This window comes from Panthera uncia (assembly GCF_023721935.1).
Source record: "Panthera uncia isolate 11264 chromosome C1 unlocalized genomic scaffold, Puncia_PCG_1.0 HiC_scaffold_3, whole genome shotgun sequence".
In the NCBI taxonomy this organism is placed as follows: Eukaryota; Metazoa; Chordata; class Mammalia; order Carnivora; family Felidae; genus Panthera; species Panthera uncia.
In genome coordinates this window covers 54,850,136-54,875,688 of record NW_026057584.1, presented here as the reverse complement: position 1 = coordinate 54,875,688, position 25,553 = coordinate 54,850,136, and the positions used below count along the sequence as shown (strand labels likewise).

Below are 25,553 nucleotides of genomic sequence, written 5' to 3'. Positions count from 1 at the left end.
GCCCGGCGCGAGACCCTTGCGTCTTCCGGAAGCGGAGCCCTGGACCCGCAACGGCTGGGTGTGCGACCACGGTGGTGGCTGGCGCGCCTGAGAAGACAAGAACTAAAGGGGACCCGGGCCTGCCTCCCGCGCCGGGCTAGAACACCATGGACGAAGCAGGCAGCTGTGCGAGCGGCGGAGGGTTCCGCCCGGGCGTGGATAGCCTGGACGAGCCCCCCAACAGCCGCATCTTCCTGGTGATCAGCAAGTACACGCCCGAGTCGGTGCTGAGGGAGCGCTTCTCGCCCTTCGGCGAGATCCAGGACATCTGGGTGGTGCGGGACAAGCACACCAAGGAGTCCAAGGGCATCGCCTTCGTCAAGTTTGCCCGTAGCTCGCAGGCCTGCAGGGCCATGGAGGAGATGCACGGCCAGTGCCTCAGCCCCAACGACACCAAGCCCATCAAGGTGCAGGTGCCCGGGTTGGGATGCCCGCGGGAGCGGGAGGGGATGGGCCTTCCTGCACCCGAAGCTGTGTCAGGTGGGGTCGAGGTAGTACATCCGCTCCCTGGAGCGGAGTGGGCGGTGCCTGGCATTCCGGGGGCGGGAGGAGGGGCGGATGGTGTTCCGCACAGGGTTTCTCGGGCCGCCCGGCCCTCGAGGCAGCCCCGAGGTGTGGCAAGAATGTCGGCCCCGATTTGGGCCGCGGAGCTATAGTGACTGGGCCTCTCCCCTACTCCCGCCATCTCTAGTCCAGAGCTCTGGCTTCCACGACCCACCTCTGGCCCTCCTCTCTCATAACCCCGTTTACCATGTATGAATATAGATTAGTTTGCTTTTCCTCGGGGTGCTACGGAGCTTAGCAACTTGATAAACATACGTTAAGTGTGGCCTCTCTGGTGTTGGGCGCTTTCCCAGTGCCACACGAAAGTATGCATGTATATAATATTTGAGTGGAGGTGACTCAGACTGCTGCTGTTTAGATTTGTCACACCGTTGTGATTTTTAAAATCATTTTAATTAAGCCCTCTTTGCGAAACTATAATTGGCAAACGTTTTGTTACCGCCACTTTTCTTTGAAAGCAACCCAAAATAAACTGCCTTAAGAAGAGCCAAATCATTGTGATGGTAGTGTAGTTGTGCTATTATTAATTGTTTCTTTGCGTACTCATAGCACCCTGGAGGTCTTTATATTGAGTTTCCAGACTTGTGTAAAAGTAACAAAACTGACACGTGGCAGGAAGGATGATTTTGACGGTTATTCGTTTTAATCTATGCTTTTAGCACAGTGCTCGTCACAAGGTAGACCCCGCGCATAGATCTTGGTGGTCATTAGTAGCCAAAATGTCCTTCCTTACTGGCTGTGGACTGAGTTCAGGACCCAGTCCTGAGGATCTGACAGTTGCTTAAACTGTACCCCCGCCCGTCGTGTAGAAATAGATGCTGTATATGTAACTCTGTTGGAGCCTTCCACAAAATTCTTTTCCCTCAACTTTTTCCTTCTTGTTTTTTTCCACTTACAGCACAGAACTGATAAGAATACTACTAATACTGACTTTTATAAATGAAAGACGGAGAGAGAGTTCAGTCTCTGGAGGTCTTCCCTATGCCTCCATCCACAAAAGAGAAGGCACATAGGAATATACCAACAACACAGTAGACCATAGACATGCCCTTTACTTAAATCCCCAACCTTCTGAAATGGAGCAGAACAGATCATCAATAAGATGAATTGTAAGGCCACGGCATATACTAGATCAATGGCTGACAAACTTTTTCTGTAAAAGGACAAATAGTAAATATTTTAGGCTTTGTGAACCACATACAGTCTCTGTCACATATTTTCTTTCTTTTTAACAGCCCTTTAAAAATGTAAAAACAATTCCTAGATCATGGGCTATTGAAAAAGAGTAAGCTGTGGTTTGTTGATTCCCTAGATTGATTTAATTTTTATCTCCTTCCAATTAAATTAATCGAGAAGGTTTTTATACTTTCTGAATATAACCACAGAGATCTGTTGGTAACCCAAAAAAATGCTCCAGATCTGAAACCTATAGAATCCTCTTTCCTTGATTAAATTCCTACAAGAGAAGTAAAAGCCCCAATACTGGGACCCTCCTTTTTAATCACAGAAAAGTTATTCCCCAAAATAAAGTTGAAGTTCTGTTTCTCACATTTTGGTCCACTCAGTTTCAGACAGAGGGTTGTTGGACTACAGGGCCTAGCTAGACTAAGTTCATTCTTCAGCAGGCTCAGCTCTGTCTGTCTTCCACTAGAATGTAGTTTTTGTTTGTTTGTTGTTACTGTGGTTATTGTTTTTAGTATTTCCAGTTAAATTAACACAGCTTCAACTTTTCTCATGTAGTTTGCTTTCGCAAAGTTCCGTAGTATCTATGAGACAAATAAGAAAATTATAGGCCTAGAGCCAGAAAAGATTGACTAGGTAAGAGTTATTTTGTGACCAGCTACATTACCTGGAGGAAAGGGGTAAACCTAAAATGTAGAAAAGTCTTGTTTTCTAGCTTTGCAAGAATGCCTCTTTAGAGCCTGTAGTCCGAACATAAATCTCAGGAGAAATCATCCATTAGGTGGCTAATTATTATACATGTGTTCTGCTCAGACACTGCTTGCCTTATTGGAAATTTGAAACACTCCGGTCTTCTAAAATTTAGAAATTTGTGATTTGATGACACCTACAACCTCAAATCTTACTTGAGATTCTTTTTGCCCCCCAGTGTCTTCCCAAATTCTTAAATGTTTCCTATTTTATTTTTCTATTGATCATCCATTACCAATACATCCACTAGACTTTCTAGTGGGTCATTTCTGTATTACTCAATATTCTATTACTAATACCTCATACACTGTTTGGCAGGTAGTGTAAGTTTATTGAAGGAGTAACAGTGGACTCTGTTAGGAGACATAGGAATATGTCTCCAGCTATATCTTGTAAACAAGGCCCTACACCTCTATGACAGCTGTTTTCCAAGCGAACATAATGACTTTATGTTTTAGTACTTCTAAAATCCCCTGGCTTTATAGGTTTTCTATCCTTTTGGTTGCTGCCTCCTACTCTAGAAATCCATAAGTTCAGGTTTTCTCATACTCAAATGGTATACAGCTCCCCCTTTAAAGTAGAAGAAAAAAGAAGCCTTAAGGGCTTGTAAGGTGATTTATATTAATTTTATTACATGTCTTCAAATTATAAAAAACAAAACTAGCCATTAAAGTTCTTATCCTTATGGCTCTATAAAAAAATCCACAATCCTAGTTAGAGATTTTAAGATTCCTCTAGAATAATATAAAACCCAAACAATTTATATTATAAAGTAATAATCTAATGTCATAATCCAAGTAATGATAATCTAAGTAGTCCAATGTCACAGATGATGTTTTCAGTAAAACTAAATAGTAGAAAATGCTAACAGAAAATGGAGCCTCAGGTAGTGCTGTTCATTTTCTTACTTACATAAATCATTTGGGTGGTCACTGAGACGATCCAGTAATTATGGTTATGTTACCTTTTCTTAAAGGTACATATTAGAAAGAAAACAACTAAAAATATGACATCCTAGACTTAAACCCAACTGTGTCAATATTACATTAAATATTAGTAGACTAGACATTCCAATTAAAAGGCAGAGATTATCAGGATTTGTAAAAAAAAAAAAAAAAAAAGCTAAATACTATGTACAAGGGATACAAAGCAGTTGAAAGTAAAAGGATAAGAAAAGCTAGTGTGGTGTTGTACAAAATGGTCATCAACACAAGGAGTATTAACAGATAGGTTAATTTCATAGGAATAAAAATATCAATCATAAAGTACATAACAATCCCAAATGTTTATGCAGCCAATAATACAGCTTCAAAACACATGAAGCATGATTGGTAGAACCAGAAGGAGAAAGATAAATTCACAATCAGGTATTTAAACTCCTTTCTTAGTATCTGATAGAACAACTAGACAAAATTTGCAAAGATAAGGAATATTTTAATAACACTGTTAATCAGCTATGAAACTGACATCTATTGAACGATGTACCCAGCAGCTGCAGAGTACTTATTCTTTTTCAGTGCACTGGCTTGCCCTTGGTAAACAAAAATGCAAAAGTAAAAATGTATTTGGGGGGGGCGCCTGGGTAGCTCAGTTGGTTAAGCGTCCGACTTCGGCTCAAGTCATGATCTCGCGGTTTGTGGGTTCAAGCCCTGCATCAGGCTCTGTGCTGACAGCTCAGAGCCTGGAGCCTGCTTTGGATTCTGTGTCTCCCTCTCTCTCTGCCCCTCCCCTGCTCACACTCTGTCTCTGTCTCTCTCAAAAATAAACATTAAAAAAAATATCTATATATCTATATAGATATAAATATAGATTTGGAAAAACAGTGCAGAGATTGTTATTATCTCATATAAAAAGTAATTGCAGTAAAAATTGCTTTAAAAAAACTTTTTGATAAGACCCTATTACATTGTGTTTAACCTAACATGCATCTCATACTAATAATGAAGTAAATGTACTTAAGGAATAGGAAAACAGTTAACTGATTTTTCACATTATTTTTGGATTATGTTTGTTGCTTAGGTTTTCATTGCTCAGTCCAGATCATCTGGAAGTCACCGAGATGTTGAAGATGAAGAACTTACAAGAATATTTGTCATGATACCAAAGTCCTACACAGAAGAAGATTTGCGGGAAAAATTTAAGGTACTTATGTTTTTTAATCAGCTAGCATCTATGATAATTTACAATCCTAAATCGGTTATATGGTTACTAAATCTTAAGTGTTGTTCGAGTTAGATCATTAGGCTGGTGGTGGTGGTGAATTAAATTTGTTTCTAAGTCATCTATTTCAATCTAGTTTTAAAATAGTAAAGCTAGAATAAACTAACTTTTTAAAAAACATGAAAGTGATGAAAAACATATTAATGATGATGTTTTCTGCCATATAAGAAACATAATGATGATATTTTCTGCCAGATTCAGGAAAATGAAGTCTAAAGCCCAGAATTTTAAATTAGGTCACGTACATAGTAGGTGGTGGACCAAGATTTAAACCCAGGCTGTCTGAATCCAGAACCTGCTCTTGGTCTTTACAATTTCAAAGCACCCTCTCACCACTCTGTTGCTTTCATGTAGAGGTAAATGAAGCAAGCCTGAGTGTGTGAACTATATTATCTATTTATATACAAAGCCTATGGCATGTTGATCTTGTACTTATTCACAGAAAGGCTCATCCTTTACACAATTTTTGTCCTAAAGTTAAGGACTTATATTTAAAGAAAAAATCTACAGCTCTGAACTATATATATAGCAAGAGCTATGGTAATGACTGATAGTCAGTGAAATTTGAAGATCATTTTAAATCTCTTTATAGCCAATGACTTTTATATGCAATGATATACTTTCACTAAAAATTACTAAAAAGCAATTCTCAAATTGTTACGAGTTGTAACTTTTTATCCATTATCTACTAATTTTCCCAATACTATGAATTAGGTGGGCAACAAATAAGAAAGAAAATAGTCAAAAGTAATTTTCAGACTTTCTCTCTCTGAAAATTCAATTGAGAGTTGAATAAAATACCTCAAAAATAACAAATACCAAAAATACATAGTCCATACTTCGTCCAAAAGTAAGAAAAAAGTTGTTACCTTATATATTTATAAATTCTTATCTTTTTCTGAGCAAACAAATATGACATTTTTATCCAAATGTGTAATAATTAAGTTGCTAATTGGGTGCATGAGAATTTTATGAAATAAATAATAAACACTAACGGGACGCCTGAGTGGCTCAGTTGCTTAAGCATCCTGCTCTTGATTTAGCCTAAGGTCATGATCTCATGGTTGGTGGTATTCAAACCCTGCCTGGGGCTCTCTGTTGACAGTGCAGAGCCTGTTTAGGATTGAAATTGTCTCTGCCCCTCCCCTGCTCATGTACTTTCTTTGTCTCTCAATAACTATTAAAAAAAAATAAGCCCTAAGAATTTATATCCCATATTTCTCCCAACATTAAAAATAAACTTTTACCCATATTTTTCATGCGGAGAATTGACTGAGTAAACCTGTGTGTTTTAGTTATATATTTTGTGAGGCTTCTCTTCAAAAGAATACACAGTTATGTCCTGTTAGAAGGCAGACGACTATAACTATAACTAATGTTTAGTGTGTCCCAAACTCTATATAAGCACTTTAGGTCTATTAGTTCATTTAACTCTTAAAATAACCCTATGAAGTAGGTATAGCTATTAGCCCCATTTAACAGATAAGGAGACAGGCTCAGAGAGGATAAATAAACTGCCCAGTTAATAAGGGACTGAGCCAGGTTCGAATATGGAAGGTTCGATTCCAGCTTGTAATCAATCACCACTAAGACTTTGGAACTTTCCAAACCATGTACACATTCTTACTCTCCCTCCATGACTTAGACAAGTTATTTGATTTCCTCTCTAAGACCCAGTTTCCTTGTCTGTGAAATAACTTATATATTATACACACACACACACCCCTTGAAGGATTCTTTTAACAGTAAGGAAATACATGTAAAACAAATGCTCAGAAAATGAAAATGAAAATCATCATGATTTTGATTATGTTATTTGCTTATATCATTATTATGGTTTTTTTCTAGTGCCTCATTAGTTTGTGACATTTTGATTCTATTATTAAAAATGGCTATATATTCTAATTCTTATTTCTAGTTTTGCAAATAAAGGGTGCAAATAAACAAATTTTAAGTTCTGAAATAATCTGTTCACAGTTACTGATTTTGACTCCTCTAAGATCATTTCTTTTAACTCCCATAGGTGTATGGAGATATCGAATACTGCAGCATTATTAAGAATAAAGTAACTGGAGAAAGTAAAGGTTTGGGCTATGTTCGATACTTAAAACCATCACAAGCTGCCCAAGCAATAGAAAACTGTGATCGAAGTAAGGATGTGTTCATTTAACATGTTGAAGACTTTCTTTAAACTTTTAATTATTCTAAATAATGGAATCTAATACTGGTTTTTGCTAATAACCATACCTGCTAATTTAATCTTAGCAATGGGAGTTTAAATATATATATACCTGGGATGAAAAGTATTTGAGGGCTGTGATTAAGCTTTTGTTGAGGCGCCATCTTGAAGAAAAATATGGGCAACTACATTAACTTAGTAAGTGAAAATACTGTTACCATATTTTGGTTATTACTTCTAAGGTTTGGGGGTTTATTTTAATATTTAAAATTTTTAAGTATTAAATTGACTTACCCTTTCAGGCTCAAAAAAATTTTTTTTTCTCTATATTGAAAAAACTCAAGTTTTCTGTAAAATTTGTTCATATTTAACCTAAACCCTAAATAGAATTAAATTTACCAATAAACACACAGTTTAAGGATAGGGTTTAGTGTTATATATGCTCATATAGGTAAATAAATATACATTAGGTTAATTTGAAGCTAGAGTGACATTAATTGGATCTTTTCCTATTAGTGTACATAATGAAGAATAAGAATTTTAAAGAAGCCAAGGAAAATATTCTTTGTTGTCATACTTCTAGTTATATTGACCTTTAGAAATGATGAATACTCTAGGTTTTAGGGTTTTATGAAGATCTATATGTACTGAAGAATTAATTGCTAATCACTAGAATTCTTAGGTAAGCCTAAGATATATACCAAAATTTTCTCTCAGATCCTTCTAAATTTCTCAATCAGCCAGCACTAATTGAGTACCTATGGTATACTTGACAATATGTTAAGTAAAGAGGTACAGAGGGAATATATAGCTTTTAAGGAGTTTAACTATATTGGGTAGCCAAGATCTACTAGTAAAAAATTGTTAAAGAATATTAGGAGAATTTTTTAAAAGGCTCTTTGAAAGCAGGGAGTATGTTTTATGTTTCTGTCTCTGTTATTCCTTCTACCTAGTACAGTTATAGGCCCTCAGTAAAGATTTATTGAGATTTCTATCAAAGATACTGTTATTTATAATAGACTCAATAAAAATTTGCGAGATGAGGAAATGTTCAAAAATGTGTGCTATGGTCCATCGGTGGTGAAAAACAAGTGCACTGAGAGCACAAGAACACATCTAGAGGTGAGATTTACATTTGGTATAAATTAGGCAGGACAGAAGGTGAGAACAGTGTTTGCAGAGGCCCAGAGATAGAAATAAACATGTCTTTGCTTAATGCTGTGAAGGCAGCAATCTGAATAAAACATAATATTGTTGAGAAATTAGGAGACAACATTAAGTACATTGGCACCATACATGGGAGATCACGAAGAGTTCAAGCTTAGTCCATGTTAGGATTCCGTTGTAGATTGTTTTAAAAGGAGAAAAATAACTGTTTCTGGGCAGTTGATCTAAGTACAGTATCAAGGATGGATTTCCAGAGAAAGAATTCAAAGTGGCTGGTTTTATCCTTTTTAGAGCCACTGAATACTATGGTTGAAGCTACAAACCTTCTCCTTTGAAATATGCCCATGTGCACATATATAAGCATTTTGTTTAAAGTTTCAGAGGGGTCATGGAACCTTCTCACCTTTTGAAGCTCATCCTTGAACCCATACTTAAAACCTTTGCTCCATAGGCAGACCGGTTAAAGAGTTGTTGTAATTAATTGAAGGGAATCTAACTTAGAAACAAAGTCAGGGAAATTAGAATAAAAGATAACATTTTCTAAATACGTTTTAAAGGAAGAATCTTGCTGACATGTTGAATGTGAAAAGCCCTCTAGGATTTTAATGTTGACCCAGGGAGAATGAATGATGATTTTACTTGGTAGTAGGGGGAGATTGGAAAGGATGAAAAAGAATTGCTGATTTTGCATGTCTACATTGACCCATAATTTGGGGTTCTCGCTCTATTTATTTTTTGCCATCTTCCAAAAAGCAAAGAAGTAGGTCTGGTGCAGGTGGCCTTTGTATAGATTTTGTTTTATGAAATTAATAGTTATAAAGCTAAGTCAAGCACTGGCAATAATGTATATTTGCAGGTATGTTAAATTTGCTATGAAGTTTGAAAATCATAGATTCTTTTTTCAGGTTTTAGGGCAATCTTGGCTGAACCTAAAAATAAAGCATCTGAATCCTCAGAACAAGACTATTATAACATGAGGCAGGAGACATTGGGACATGAACCTAGAGTAAATATGTTTCCATTCGGTGAGTAAGCTATTCTTTATTTTAATAGTATAAGCAGTATATGCAATCTGATTTGGATTTTATAAAATATTCTTTTATCAGTAGTCTGTAAATCTGACTTAGTGAATCAAAATTAATGTAGTAGGGTTTTTTTGAGAAGTTTGTCATGACTTCTCATGTCCTTAATATGTAACACTCATTTAACATATTTCCAATTGTAGTTTTCTGTGGTTAGTTATGTATCTAGATATTAAACTATGTCACGCCACTTTTTTGAGTGAGCTTCTGCCTCTGTGTAGCCAACCAGAAAGTATAAAAGACATCTACTTCTGTCCCCTCAGTATGAGTCCTAAGATTTTTATCCCTAAGATACTGCTGCTTTCAAACTAGGGCTAAAGAAAGGAGAGGAATGACAAGTGGAAGCCAGATGAAGGGGGAAATAATTGATGAAAGTAAGACCTGTAAATGTTATTTGGCATAACTTTCCTTTAGATGAAACACTTGCCATATTTTGTAGTTTTGCGTACTAAACCTATTCCTGTGAAGTTAGACCACACATTTCTACTTAACTTTCTGTGTTGAAGGCAGGGGAGTGGGAAGAATTCTCTGTTTCCTCACCATTGGTCCCTTCTGATAGTGCTAATGACCAAGAGCATATGACAAAACACTTGTTTTGTCCAATGCAATGAACAAGTTCCAATGCAATGACAGTGCATCTTACTTTCTAGTACATAAATGTTAAATGAATTCTCAACTGTATAGAAATTTAAAGATATACTTTTTTTATGTTGTTGGAGAACAACAATCTGAATTTTCAAGTTTTGACAAGAATGACAACAGAGGCCAAGAAGCTATCTCCAAACGCCTGTCAGTTGTATCAAGAGTTCCTTTCACTGAAGAGCAGCTTTTCAGTATTTTTGATATAGTACCAGGATTGGAATACTGTGAAGTTCAACGAGATCCTTATTCTAATTATGGTAAAATAATGTCTATTATTTTTAAACATACTGTGTTTTGATAAAATGTCTTTTCTCCAGTGGCACTTTTGATGTCAGATACTCTGTGTGTGACAATTTTGTTTTCTTTTTTCCACTTTAAATTTTCAAATACAGCGATACCTTAATAAATAACCCCCTGGGATTATAGCTCCTTTAAACAAAGTCATTTATTTTTTAAAAATATTTTAGGGGCGCCTGGGTGGCTCAGTCGGTTAAGCGGCCGACTTCGGCTCAGGTCATGATCTCGCGGTCCATGAGTTTGAACCCCACGTCGGGCCCTGTGCTGACAGCTCAGAGCCTGGAGCCTGTTTCAGATTCTGTGTCTCCCTCTCTCTGACCCTCCCCCGTTCATGCTCTGTCTCTCTCTCAAAAATAAATAAACATTAAAAAAATAAAAAATAAAAAAAAATATACATTTTAACGCTTATAAAATAGAGCATTCTCTGTTTCCATTTGTGCAGCCAAAATGGAGTCTCTGTACTGCTGATTAATGCTAGACAAAGTTATAAAACCCTTAAAGTTTCCTTCTCATCCCTAAGTCTTTTTCTTAAGCTTATACCTCAAAAAAACTCCTTCCCTTCATTTCAAGTATCTAATTGCCCTCTTTCTCTCTCTACATCTTCCCAGTCTTAATTGAAGCAAGGCTCTACTATCAGGCATTTGAACTTGTTACTTAATCGGTTAAACCTAATATCTCATGTTAACCATTTTTGTAATTTTTTTAAGGTTTTTTTGTTTTGTTTTTTGTTTTTTAAGGCTTTTAAGAAATGGAGTCATTGTGGCACAATGGAAAATGGTTGGCATTCCATTTCGCATCTGACTCAGGTGCAAATGAAATCCCAGTGCTGGCACGTAGCTCTGAGACCTTGGCAAATTGCTTATCCTGTCTGGGCCTTTCTTTCTTTATATGTAAAAGGGGATTATTAATACTATCAGTACCAGGGTTAGATAAGAATTAGAAATACTATAGGGGCGCCTGAGTGGCTCAGTCGGTTAAGCGTCCGACTTCAGTTCAGGTCACGATCTCATGGTCCGTGAGTTCGAGCCCCGCGTCGGGCTCTGGGCTGATGGCTCAGAGCCTGGAGCCTGCTTCCGATTCTGTGTCTCCCTCTCTCTCTGCCCTTCCCCCGTTCATGCTCTGTCTCTCTCTGTCTCAAAAATAAATAAACGTTAAAAAAAAAAAAAAAAAAGAATTAGAAATACTATATGTAAAATACCTAATGCAAGTCCTGGCACATAATAGGCACTCAGTAAGTCTAAGGGGCTTGTCAGTTTCTTTTAAAGAATTTGAGGTAAGGGGAGTATAGAGAAGTCATACTTGGCATCTGTTCCTGGCCTATAGATACACTTGACATAGTGCTTTTAGGGTGCCATGGGTGTGAGCATAAGTGGGAAGGTGTTAATCAGGTCATAGAGGCTAACGGGCCTGGAGCGGAGTAGTGCCACTCTTCACACATCCTCACTATTACTCTTCCCAGCCCTGGTCTGTTAGCAGGACTGCATGTGAACCTACTTCGGACCATCTTCAACCTCTTCTTTATTCTGACTATTTTGTGTGCACACATTTTGTGTTTTCTGGCACATTTGTTGTTATATGTAATTTTATTCTGTATTTCTTTCCCTTTTATCTGTTATGTTGAAATGTATTTGTTCCTTCACCTTCTGTATTGTTTCTTTGGTTGAATGTGTCTGATAAATAAATACATGTGTCATTGGAACACTTTTTTATTGATAGAGGAATCATCATATAAAGTTCTATCTGAATTGGTTTTATATATTCATTTGCTTTCTGAGTTTTAATTTCATTAAAATGTTGCGATGCTTGGGTTTAGACAGAACCCTTAAATTATAGCAGTGTTTCCCCCTAAGTGGGTTGTATTGTAAATATATTATGGAAACTTTTTTGGTTGTGTTATAAGCTCCTGGGCTCTCCATGTAAGGACTCCGGTATAAAATTATCCACCCCCCACCACCTTCAGCATCATCTTCCTGAATTAAAATCTGTTTCCATAGCTGAAAGCTCTCAAAAAGAGTGTGTAATCTGTGACTTCTAATCTAAGATTCTCTGTTCCCTACCTTTTGTTTTTCATATATACCACTTTTCCTTTCTCTATCACTGTAGCTAGCCAGATGACTGTATGTTCTTATCAGATTATATATTCCCCTCGTTTCATTTCCTGCTCAGTATGATAGGGAAAATTTTAGAATTTCAAAGTATATTTCAAAGAATAAATATTTAAGAAAAACTGCTTGGTTTTAGGTGTATCTGTCATATAAGAAACACCAATATTCTAAAATTAAATTCGTTGGAAAAAACTTACACTAGTAATTTCATTTTCCTTAAAATATCATGTTTATATTGTTAACAAAATCTGGTTTAGACTTTGTAGGAACACAGCTGTTGCACATATATATATATATATAAGAACGTTGTTTTCTGACCCATTTGATTCTGTATTTACTGGTTGTGTGATACTAGGGTATTTCTATATTGTTTCATTTTTATGGCAACACAGGCTTTAGGTATTCTCTTTGTTTTTTGTTTTTAATTCCCGATTCTCTACTTTGTTTTAGGTCATGGAGTGGTTCAGTATTTTAATGTAGCATCAGCTATTTATGCAAAATACAAGTTACATGGATTTCAGTACCCTCCTGGGAATCGGATAGGTGTTTCCTTCATTGATGATGGGAGTAATGCAACAGAGTAAGTACCATCTCAGGAGAGTCTAAAGCAGGGCGTACATAATATGACTTGAAGAATAAAAATAGAAAGCAGTTGACCTCTTGGGTGAGGAAGTCACACAAAACAGGTTACGGGTAAGAGACTGAATATCTCTAGTTTTCTGTAAATTATCAGTTCTTATCTTTAGTCTCCTTAGAAAAATGGCAACGCAGATGGTAGCAGCACAGCTTGCATCAATGGTGTGGAATAACCCAAATCAGCAGCAATTTCTGGTAAGTAGGTAAGAATTTAATCTCTGCAGTACATCAATAGGGTATGTAATAAATGTGGCCTCTGTTTGTTACCTATGAAAGAAAATTTTCAGAGCTGTAGTAAAAGATCACATAGGAGCCATGATATATATATCTTTTTAGCTCTTGGCTTTAAAATCCTTAAAGTGCAGTTTTTCTTTTTCTTGTTTTTGTACCTCTCTTCAACAGCAATTTGGAGGAAATTCTGGATCACAGTTGCCTCAAATCCAGACAGATGTTGTACTTCCATCATGCAAAAAAAAAGCCCCTCCTGAAACTCCTGTGAAAGAAAGACTTTTTATCGTGTTTAATCCTCATCCTTTACCTTTAGATGTATTAGAGGATATTTTCTGGTAAGATTTCAATTCCACAAAGTTACGTTTTATAATATAATTTACTTAAACTAGTAATTTAAGTCTTCTCACAATCTTGAAACTTCTATATCCAATACTTAATCAGGTAGAAATGATTTGTTTTGCAGTTTAGAAAAATTCCTTATTTATATGACCTTTTAAAATATACGATGATTTCCTTCTCTACTATTTACATATCCTAAGTCTCCACACAGAATTTCCGATTTTCTTTTAAAGACATAAAACATACAGTATTGTTTTGAAAAGTTGCATGCATAAAATGGACAAATCATTTGTTTCTTGGTAAAAAATAGACCTGTCCTCTAAAATTCTTGTTACATATCTTTCCCTTTGTAGTAGTATTTCACCTGAACAGTTTACTAAGCATCTTCTATTTTGTCCACACTCTGTTGGAACCTTAAGAATTATATTGAGTAAACAATTACCTGATTGTAAGGAAGAGTATATAATAAATATAGAAAAAGGGAAGGCACTTGTTAATTGTTTTTTTAATAGAACTCCTTGAATCTTAACTTTTTTCTTTTTGGTCTTTTTCCTGTTTGCCTTACAACAATGTTAGTGAATTAAAAAAAAACACCAGGAAACTCATTGAACAGTTGCATAAAATATCAGTAGTTCATTTAACTGATTCATGTAGTTTATTTCTTGAGCATATCCTTTGTGCCAGGTGGTCACCATGCTGTGTGCAAGAGACATTGTGTAAACAAAATGTATTATGTAAGACATTATAGTCCTTGTCCTGTGAGAGCTAATCTCATATAGGACACAGACAAGTAGGTAGTATATTACAGCCTACTGAAGTTGGTATTGTTACAGCCTAGTGAGGTTAGTGTTGTGAAAAGGAATGTGCAGGCTATGAAATACATGAGAGGAGCATCTACTTTTAAGACTCTGAGAAGACTTCTTAAAGAAGCAAGGTATAACGGAGACCTGATAGACAATAATAACTTAGCTATAGAAGAAAGGAGGGCGTTCGGATGGTTATTCCTACAGAGAGAATGTGAAAGGAGATCATTAGAATATGGAATCTGAGAGACTGTGTGGGAGGGTGAAGCAGGAGAGAACAAGGCCCATGTCAAGAAAGGCCCACAAGCCATGTTAGGGAGTTTGTCCTTACCCTGGAAGGGAATTTTGGGGAGGAAATGATCATATCTGTATTTTAGAGGGATCACTGGGAAGACAGGGTAGAGAATATTTTAAAGAGGGACAAGCCCAGGGTACAGGGAAACAAGGGAGGAACGTGTTTGAGTATTCCAAGGAAAAGATCATGACTGGCTGAATGAGGATGGGGAACTGAGTGAGAATGAAGAGAACTTGACTAATAGAGGACGTGCTTGAGAAGGAGGATTGGCTTGCAGATTGGGTGTGGGGAGAGGAATGGAAAAGGAGCCCAGAATGGACCCCAATTTTGGGACCTACGCAGTTGTATTTTTACCAATTTCAGTTGATTTTTTTTACTTTGTTTCAGTCGTTTTGGTAACCTGATCGAAGTTTACCTTGTGTCAGGAAAAAACGTGGGGTATGCCAAGTATGCAGATAGAATAAGCGCCAATGATGCCATTACTACTTTACATGGAAAGATCCTTAATGGAGTCAGACTTAAAGTTATGTTGGCAGATTCCCCAAGGGAAGAATCTAACAAACGACAGAGAACTTACTGATTCTTGAGGTAAGCCCTTTTTACTCTGAATTTTAAAAACATACCGGCTAAATATTACAGCCAGAGGAATATGTATAGAGTTTTCTTTTTAGGGATTTGGAAGCTATCGGTTAAAAGCCTTGTGACTTAAAAAAGCTTGGCTGATAAAACCACAGCACAGGTTAATTTCACAATATATTTTTTAAACCTGAATTTTGTAAACTTAAAACAAATGTTTTTGATGTTTACTGGGAGAGTGTTTTTGCCCTTCTATAAAGTAAAATCAGATTTCAATATAGAAAATTAAATAGTGGCTTTTTTTGTTTGTGAATGTCTTAGATGTTAAGAATTAGACTTTTAACTATATGCTTATGTGACTTTTTAAAATTGAAATAGTTCTAAAGATTTTTTAAGTTGAGGGATTAATGTCTTGATTTATAAATTAATTTATAATAGCCTTTATAAAGAGTGTTTTGACATCTCACTAGTGTAACACCTAAAAAGCAATATCAAATAATACGTGTTTTTGGAACTTTTGAACTTAAATGTTGGTTTTTTGTGGACTTAAATTTGTGAGTTTGTGCATTAAAACTACACATTCAGAAAGTATTCTCATATGCATATTTGTATTAAAAAAAAGAACCCAGACAATTTACCAAAAACTCTTTTTTATCTATTATAATGGTACATACAGCCATATGAATTCCTTTTTCTTTAGTTTTCAGAATCAAACTTAAATTTCTTTTTCTGTGATAATTCAACTCACATCTCCATGGCTTAGGGAGACATTCTTTAAAGTAGAAATGTTCAGCTCTTTCACTTTTTTATTCTGGAAATGAATTCTGAGTTTCAGGGGAAGCTGACAATTTCCCTGTTTCCACACACGCCAGCTTTCCCAAGTCCACTGCTGGTCAAATGATAGCAGTTGGCAAGCACTTTAGATTCACTTTGAAGTTACTGACTTGAAAGCAGATTTCTTTTTACATCAATTTTCTTTCTGACCAATTATGGCAACTAGCAAGTATCAGAATGGATTGTCTCATGCCTTAGTGCTGATGACCTTCTAATATAGAGCAAGTCAGGTGATGAGTTCCTCCTACCTAGAAGGCATTTGGCAATATTTGGACCCATTATGAATAATCCTAATTTAGAAATGTCTTAAAATATTTTATCTAATTATAAAATTCATTCCCATTACCCCATACAATGTAGAAATATTAAAATGCCAGTGAAAATGACTTAGCAAGTTCTTAAAGCTGTTTTTTAATGTTTACAAATAAAATGTTAAGACCTGAATTCTGGTTAGCCAGCTGTCTTCTAAAATAGCACACAAAAATGTGTTTGTGTCTTTGGATATTTTAATATGTAGGTAGCAATTATTTTATTCAAAGAATCTTTGTCCTTAAAAAAGTACAATAATACTATGTTTTTATTATGGGGAAAATGTATGAATTACTCTTGTGGATGAGCCTTTCCTGGTGATTATTTATATAATATAAAAATATTATACTTAAAAATCAGAAGATCTGGCTTGGAATTCTAACTCTGATACCTGACTGTGATTGGACAGACCTCTTCACCTTCCTGAGTCTGATTTTTTTAATAGGGTTAGTGAAAGAAATGAATCAGCAGAAGTCTTTATAAAAATAATGTTTTGCAAGTATGAACTAAAACTGTTGCATTGGTGATTTCAGTGAAATCTTTGAGATGTTGTCTCATCTAAATGGTCAGAAACTAAAAGTTTAATATACAGACTGTGGGCATCCAGTGCTATGGGAATGAAGCTTTATCATACCACATTTTTCCCTGTAAAAGTGGCATACCTTCATCCCATTCCCTGCATTATAGAGGAAGTGCATATACTTCAGCATGACTCTTCATAAAATATAAATCTGTCCTTTTTCCCTTTATTGAATTGTTGTACCTATTCAGAGCAAAAATAAAGTAGGGTCAGGTTAGCTGGAAATAGTGGGAAATAATCAGCTATATTAGCTTTCTATGTTTTTAAATTTATTTTTGCTGTAGATTTCCAGTTACTGTGGACTCCAATGATTCTCCTCCTTTGTTGGTATATTAAGTAAATGTACATATTTTAAGGTTCAATAAAATAATGAGAAAGTTTACCAAGTTTTACATGAAAATTGAAATTGAAATTCTTGGGAGGGGGAAGCATTTTTTTGTTTGTTTCCTTAATTTCAGGAAAACACCAGCACCACTCAAAGGTTGGTTCCTTTTATCTCTGAGGAATAGGCCTAGGATTAGGTGAGCTACACCTATAAAATAGGAAAAACTGAGTACAGCTTTGAAAGTAATTGAGTTCTATTCTGAGCTGGGTTTGATGTGCAAAATATGTTTCTTTTTCTATTTGAGGAAAATAAACATTTTAGTATTTCAGAGCATCCTGATTTTATATTAATTCACAGCATTTTCCCTCCAGAAATTCAGTACCTGTTTACATCATCCTTCTGAGTAAGTTTGGTTTTGCTTATTTGGGGGCGTCTATGATTAAGTAAGCAGATAACATTGGTTACTTTGAAATACAGGAAATTCCTAACATTATAGGAATACTATATACAACAGCTGTTTCCTTTCAGGTGATGATTTTCATACTTGTGTTGTGTTCTTTCTACAGAACAAAGACTAAATAATGACATAATCCTCAGCTGACTGACTGAAAATGTGACTGGACGCACTCCCTGTGGACAGTTGACAGCTTTTTTTTTTCATATACCTGGTAGTCCGTGCACAACATTGTTTTGTCTGGGGAGCACGAATTGTTGACATGAATTTTTGAATCCACACGTCAGTGCTAAAACTAATATAATAGTTGTTTCTTAGAGCAATATGTTGTTATGTGTAGCAGAAATAAAGTTTTCTTTGCTTGACTAAATCATGCCTTATTTATGTGAAAGAAGAGAATAAAAAATACAACAGTGTTTAGAATTTTACTAAATGACATATTTCATTGATTTTGAGATGCACATTTTTTCACATTTTTACACTTCTCAAATTGGAAACCTCTTAATACCGATTATGTGCCATACTATAGTTGACAACCTGTTTTTATTTCTTAACAGAACGCAAAATAAAAGTGCTTCCTTCAGTCAGTTGCATCTTAGATTCAATAAAATATGGTAATTGCTCAACCTACACATCCAGATTGGCTACTTACACTTTAAGTCAAGAGCCAAAATACATTATTAGAAATATTTTAGACTATATTTTATAGTTACACCAAAATTTGTTGGTAATTTTGTAAAGATCTTTTAAGATTATAGAGCAACGGTGATTAAAAAAAGTTTTAAGTTGTTGATAAGTTTAATTAAATATCAGTGGCCTTGCGGGAGGGTGGACATTTTCCCTTTATAAATACAAGATATAATGGTCACTGCAAAAATATGACATGTAATTTCAGAACAGATTATGATAGAATAGTCATTTCAAAAAAAGATTAAAGATTAAGACCCTACTATGCTTGTATTTTGAAAATCCAAGGAAAATGTTTAGCTGCTATTGAGGTGAATGATGTGTATCAAAAAGGTGTATCTAAATCAGAAACTCAGCATCTTAAAGATATTATAAATGGTATGCAGTTATTAAAACCACTGAAGTACCTCCTCATGCCTTTCACATTCTGAGTTAAACTAAAAATAATAAAAGATTAAGTTCACTGGGCGTAATAGAGTATTGCATAGTTTGACATCTCTCCATTTAAAAGTTGAAAATTCTTTTTTTGAATTGGTAATTTTAGTAAATTGAGATAAAACTTCCAATCTCCTCTTCCCAGGCAGGGCTTACTGAATGAGAATGGAATCTTTGTGAACCAAAGAGCATATTTTTATTTATTTATTTTGAGAGAGAGAGAGAGTATGTGTGAGCACATGCAGGAGGGACAAAGGGAGAGAGAATCTTAAGGAGGCTCCACACCCAGCCTGGAGCCCAATGCGGCGCTCCTATCTCAGGACTGCAAGATCATGACTTAAGCTGAAATCAAGAGTTAGTCACTTAACCAACTGAGCCACCCAGGCTCCCCAAAGGGCACATTTTATAGCAAATATTCTCATTCAAAAGCAAATATTCTCATTCAAAATGAAAAACCTAAGTAAGGAGAGTTGATTGATTATGAACAAGTAGACTTATTCATCCTAAGCTCATTGACTGCACGCATAGTTCCATTTTCATGGATTGGAACCAAATGGTGCCCTACAGGTTATCAGTCTCTACCACTCAAGTGATGTTTGAATATTCCCAGAAATATTCCTGCCAGCTGGTTAATCTAAACAGTGTAAAAGTAGGAAGGGAGTTCTCTTAAGTCATACCTGAGTCCATTGCATCTTTGGTTAATCCTCATAATTAACAAAATATGATTCCCTACAATTAATCACCTATTAGTCTTTAGGTTTTTCACTGGGTCAAACAGAAGAAGCTGAATCTTTCAGGTGATTCAGCTCTTTCAGCTCTCACACCCTCCTGCCCTCCAGATTTTCTATTTGCATTAAGTAATTCCAACTTGTCCATGCTGCATTTAATGTCAGCCAGTTTCAGCAAACAGTTGTGGTTTCAGTAAAGTGTCTTATGCAGATATATTTCCTTGATTCCTTCATATTAATTCTAAAGAGACTTGGAGAATTGTTCTCTGCCTACGAAACACTGCTTTTACAGTGCAACCGTCTGTTGTGTTTTCCAACTGCATGTCTCAGTTCTCTTGCAGGTGAGCCCTAAAACTTTATTTTGAAAAGTCAGAATGTCACGTTTTTCTTAAGATGAAGTTCTAGAACCTAAGAAATAGCATTTAATAATCTAGTACTTAACGTATTCACTTAAATGTTTACTTCTCAAATCCACTTTGGGTATAAGAACATAATACTATATTCAGATCCTTAAATGCGTTGCATATGTCAGTTACTAAAATTGCCAACATAGTGGAGTTTTTATTAGGTGTGTATTTCTTTAATTTAAAAAAAGAAAAAAAATGTTAAGCAATTCAGATCAATAAATTTCTCTTTCAAATATGTGGTTCAAATATAAATAGCATTTAAAACAAAGCCTGATCAAAACTTTCTTGTAAATTCATTGTCAGGTCTTTTACTGTAGGTTACAGATGCTGAAAGCAGGTATCAGATTTGCTGTTTCTAGAGCATCATGTCCCAAGCTATGTTCCTTGAAGTACTAATGTCTTCAGAGAAGTCCGTTATTCTTTAGAGAAGAAGTTTTCATGGTCAAATACATTTAGAAAATAGTTATTATTGCACAGATTTTTTCGATTGTGAAACTTCCCAGAGGTTTTAATATGCTAATATGTTCCGTCCCTGTATTTCCAAAAGAAGAGCATAATTTGCACTGTGAAATGTGTTTTTAGAGGCACACAGGGCAATGATATAACAACGGATGTGTTTTAGGAAAGTTTCTTCTAGCATATATACTGTTTTCTTCTAGCATATATACTGTAGATGAAAAATTAATGCAAAATACTAAGGAAATTATTACTCTAAAATCTTCTCGTTCTCTGAATTTTATTCTCTTTTACTTGGTACCTACGTGATATCAATGAACAGATAGGAGATAAGATAAGGGATTTTACCACTAGGTGGTGATAAACATTGCCACTCAGAAACAGTGAACTACAGCATTCAGATGTTATTTAAGGCCCTGAGCATGAAATGACAGGATTTGTATTGGGTAGAGCAGTGGTTCTTAAACTTAAGTGTCTACCAAGAATACCTCAGGTATTTGTTTAAAATACAGGTACACTGAGTTTTCAGGTTTGGGGGTGAGTGTCTCAGTAAGCTCCCTAAGTGATTTTGAAAGGGTAGCCAATGACATTTTCTTTTCAGTATACTAGCCTAAAGAGATTCCATATATTGGACATTAAGTTGGACCATTGTAAAAGTAAGACGTTGAGAAGTTCCTAAGTCTTTTTATCTTAAGCATTTTTTAGAATTAAGCATCTGCTTTAATATCAGTTAAACATGAATTACAATGAGAAATTGAAAAACAGTCTTACAAATAACAAGGTATCAGGCTGGCTTTTTCATATTAGCAAATATTTTTTGATATTTTTGCATAGGATGGTAATTATTTGCTTTTTGCCACCCAGAGCTTCTACCTAATTTTATTTTTTATTTACTTTTATTTTGAAGTGAATTATTTTCATAAATTACCATCAAAGATTTTGGCTCTAAAGAAATATGGGTATATATGTCATTCTTTTTAAATGACAAAGGAGCATGAAGGTGATGTACTTATTGATCATGAGTGTTTAAAAAAATGAAAAAAGAATGCTCACAAGAGTACAGAAATATATGTGTATGTATCTGAGTATTTTTACAATCCTAAAGTGAATCTTCTTATAAAATGAATGCTTTTTTGGTGCACCCAAAAACTGTTGATTTATAGGTGCAGTTGAATTTTCAGTAACTTCTTATTTGCATAAAACTAAAATTCAATGAGGTCAAGAATAAATTAAATATTTATATAGCCTTTTTATCCAGAGGTATAGCCACCTGCAAGTTTGATCTTTTTTGTATGTGGTTAGTAAGCTCTATTAAAATCATAGCAACTAGCTTTACATATGATTTCAGTAAAGAGAGATAACATAAAGGTCATCCTTATTAGGTAAGTTTCATTTCAATATCTGAATTCTAATAAATGGATTGCATTATTTCCTTTTCTAGAAACAGTAACTCAAGAACACTTGGATCCTGGGAATTGAAGGTATGGTATAACTAGGGGATCAGATAGAAATATTTAGTTAACATATGAAATTGCAGTTCATTCATTATACTGACCATGTTTTCACTGTATTTAAGGTAGAAAAGACTTGTCCTCAGTAGAATATGGAGGACCCATTATACTTTGAGAAAGTTACCAGGCCCTATGAAAATCCATTTGAGTGTTTATCACAGGAGAAGGGAATCCTATGACTGTTTCGTATGAATTGCAGCCAATATCAGATGTCAAGGTCCACGTGAGCTGGTTAACCTGCCAGCTGAGTAAGGCTGCAGCCACTGCAGCACCCTGGAGACTGCCTTTCTGACAATACTGCTACAGAAGTGGTGGAAGGAAGGCACCAGGAGACTGTTTTAGCAATATCATTTGTATTTGAAATACAGAAATCAGGAACTGTGTGAAAAAATGAGTACTGTTTTCTTTAGAAGTTGGGAAATTATTGAGCACTAAAGGGTAACCAAAGTACTTACAGATACTCCTATGAATCTATACTCTTATTTTCCTGCTTCTACTCCATTTCTGATTTTGTAGGTAAATGCTGTTGCTGCTGATTTTCTTGCTTCCATATTATCATTTTTCAGTGTTAGTAATACACAGGTGGTAGCATTCATTAGCACAGAGTTCTTAAAGGGTTTTTGTGTTGGTTCTGTTATTTTTTGTTTAATGCTAAAAGAAGAATTAAAGTAATCTACTTTAAAGTCATTGAATTAAAATCACACTTATTTAGTGGAAGATCTGCTGTATAAAAACACATCATTTAATTTTTTCCGTTCATCCTTGGTAAAGTCTGTTATATCAGGTTTTGGCACTAGAAAATAGTTTTTACATTCTTAAATTATTGATCCTTTGGCACAAGAGACTTCTTTCCTCTTCCACATTAGTACATTAGTAACTTAAGAATGTGACATTTGGGGGACAGTAGAGAAGATTACGATTTGTTACTTGTAGGACTGACTTTAGGAAGAATCTGAAGTAGTTGCTGAAAACTGGAACTGGCTGACCTGCATTGGCAATGTCAGAAATGGGCCAACAATGGCAAGAAAAGAACATACTTGGAGATATAGTACCCATCTCTGTTTTACTATCACAAACTCCTACTAAGGCCCATCTACCATTAAGTACTGTTTTGGCTTAATCCTTCCCCCAGAAACTCCTAGCAGGTTTCATTCGCTTTCACATTTACCCTGAATCTTGGAATCCTAGGCACTGTAATGCAGTCTCATCTTTCACCTAGCCGGGTTTTATTTCACTGCTGTAACTCAAAGAAAGTATGGGGGGGGGGGGGGGGGGGGGGGATTGAAAGTAGATTCCCTTTATGTCATCCTGAAAGATTAGCAATGTACTTCTACTTAGTAACTTTCAGTTACTTGTAATATAGGAATGTACAATGTCTTCTAGATTTTTTTTTTTTTAAGTTTATTTATTTTGTGAGAGAGCATGAGTGTGAGCGGGGGGGGGGGGGGGGCAGAGAGAGAGGGAGAACAAGAATCCCAAGCAGGTTCCATGCTGTCAGTGCAGAGCCTGACACGGCTCAATCCCATGACCACAAGATTATGACCTGAGCTGCAATCAAGTCGGATACTCAACCAACTGAGCAACTGGGCGCCCTGATCTTATTGTTAACTCCAGTTCCCCCAGGAGCAAGTTTCATACATTATACCAACATTACCTTTCTGGACCTGTTTTCTCATCTAGGAAAAAAATAAAATAAAATAATAATAATAATAATAAAGGCAGTATAAATACAAACACCGGCAACACTCCTATCCCAGTTTTCTGCAAAAATACCCGTGAAACATTCAAATAAAGAAGTTAATGTTATTCATAGAAACTTGGGTAAGAATAGTGGAAACTAGAAGGAATTTTTACCAAGGAAAGCTATAAGGGGTGGATTTTTAAAAAACGGCTGACTCAGAATCCACATCAAAACAGCTTGTTGGTAAAGCAAGATGACACCTTAGCTTCTCATCATCTAACGTTGCTTATTATCCTATGTATAAGAAGGCTGTACTAATCATTCAAGACAGCTACTGAAAGCCCCATTCGGATTCTTAACTAGTGGCACTAAAGCTGTACTATCTTGGAGCTTTTCCTTAACCAAGAGAACCACAGCTGTCATTCACCTAGGGGTGGGGTGAGGGGGTGTAGTCATAAAAGGGAAGAATAATGACAAGGGCAACAAAGGGATCCAAAAAGATCTCTTAGCCTCTATCCATTAGCAGATGTAGAATACTTAGAGCAAGATTCTTTTAAGAAAGGTGTTCTTTCCAGCCATCTTTCCTAAGAACTTTGGTCATATTTTAAGGAAATTCCTTACCTTCATCTACACTAATCCTATGTCCGATGGACTTAGTTGGGTTTTCTGGAGGAATTAAATGGGACTAACGTTTCTGACCACCAGCTGGATCAGCATTGGCACCTGAGTGGGCTGAAAAATACCTGAAAGCAATCCTCGGAATTGCAATCCTCGGATTCCGAGGATTCTGCAATTGGTCTGACTGAATCTGTCCTCGTTGAGAAATGAGTAACTAAAAGGACAAGAGATATGAGCCAGTGTTTCACAAAGAAGGCCAAGAAGAGATCACAGTTTTTTTGCGTGTGTTTGTTTTGTTTTGTTTTTTTCTGGCAGAGGAAGGAAGAATTGGGTAAATTTCTTATCTTTTATAAAGATAACATTAAAATATTCTTTTTTACTTTGACAGGTAATGTAAATTTAAGAATAAAATTTAAATCTATTAAATGACCATCCATATTAGGCATCAAGGAAATGCACATTAAAACTCTAGAAAGATATCCTTACAACTGTTTAGCAAAAATTAAGATATTGACAATACCAGGTGTTGGTGAGAATTTGGAACAGCAGGAACTCTCATAAACTGCCAGTGTTAACTGTAAATTGGTTCAACCACTTTGGAAATGCTTGACAAATACCTACTAATGTTGAAACATACAGCTACCCGCAACTCAGTAATTCTACTTCTAAGCATGTAAGCAACAGAGATAAGAACATATGTATACAAAAAGTAGAAGAATATTCTTAGCATTATTCAAAACCTCAAAGTGGAAACAATGCAGTGTCAACAGAATGCATACATGAGATACTACTCTGTAACAAGGACATGAGCTAATTTGCTACATGTAATAATTGGGATGATTTTTTAAAAAAAATTTTAACATGTATTCATTTTTGAGAGACAGAGTGCGAGTGAGGGGAGGGGCAGAGAGAGAGGGAGACAGAGAATCCGAAGCAGGCTCCAGGCTCTGAGCTGTCAGCACAGAGCCCAATGCAGGACTGGAACCCATGAACCATGAGAATCCTGATGTGAGCCATGGTCGGACACTTAACTGGCTGAGCCACCCGGGTGCCCCAATAATTTGGATGAATCTTACAAATATGATGTTACTAGAAGAAACAAGCCAACAAAAAATGTGTATATGAGTCCCACTATAAAACAGTTCAAAAACAAGCAAAATATACTTTTAGGCAGAATGGAATGGGAAGGGGTCAGAAAGGGGGTTTATGGTGTGCTGGTAATGTCTTCACCAGCGTGGCGGTAACTTTGTGATAACTTTTTGAGCTGTACTCTTAATGGCTTATGCATTTTTAAAATGTATCTTCTACTTCAATTAAAGTTTTTGTTTCTTAAATGAATTAAAGCAAGATCAGCATGAGGCTAATGGGGCAGACACTTCTGCAGTATAAGAGAAGAGCAATATCCTGGGGCACTTAGAGTG

The 25,553-nt window shown here is 35.9% G+C and overlaps 1 protein-coding gene across 15 annotated transcripts in view; it reads left to right on the top strand.

Annotated features, from left to right (window-relative positions):
• The first annotated feature begins 5 nt into the window (after nt 1-5).
• RBM45 (RNA binding motif protein 45) overlaps nt 6-25,553 on the top strand; it is a 67,017-nt gene continuing 41,469 nt past the window's right edge. For 3 of the 15 annotated variants that reach the window (XR_007454464.1, XR_007454462.1, XR_007454465.1), the window contains exons 1-11: nt 6-452; nt 4,555-4,677; nt 6,779-6,905; nt 9,007-9,126; nt 9,903-10,082; nt 12,678-12,807; nt 12,974-13,058; nt 13,266-13,429; nt 14,919-15,119; nt 17,527-17,558; nt 21,764-21,803. Coding sequence is in view for 9 of the 15 variants with exons in the window: in XM_049615982.1 (XP_049471939.1) it covers nt 147-452; nt 4,555-4,677; nt 6,779-6,905; nt 9,007-9,126; nt 9,903-10,082; nt 12,678-12,807; nt 12,974-13,058; nt 13,266-13,429; nt 14,919-15,111 (1,428 nt within the window). In the remaining 6 variants the exon portion in view is untranslated. Of the gene's footprint in view, nt 453-4,554; nt 4,678-6,778; nt 6,906-9,006; nt 9,127-9,902; nt 10,083-12,677; nt 12,808-12,973; nt 13,059-13,265; nt 13,430-14,918; nt 15,120-17,512; nt 17,559-17,721; nt 19,858-21,763; nt 23,095-25,553 lie in introns of those variants that run through there. The other 12 variants (XM_049615984.1, XM_049615983.1, XM_049615985.1 and 9 more) reach the window with 10 other exon arrangements.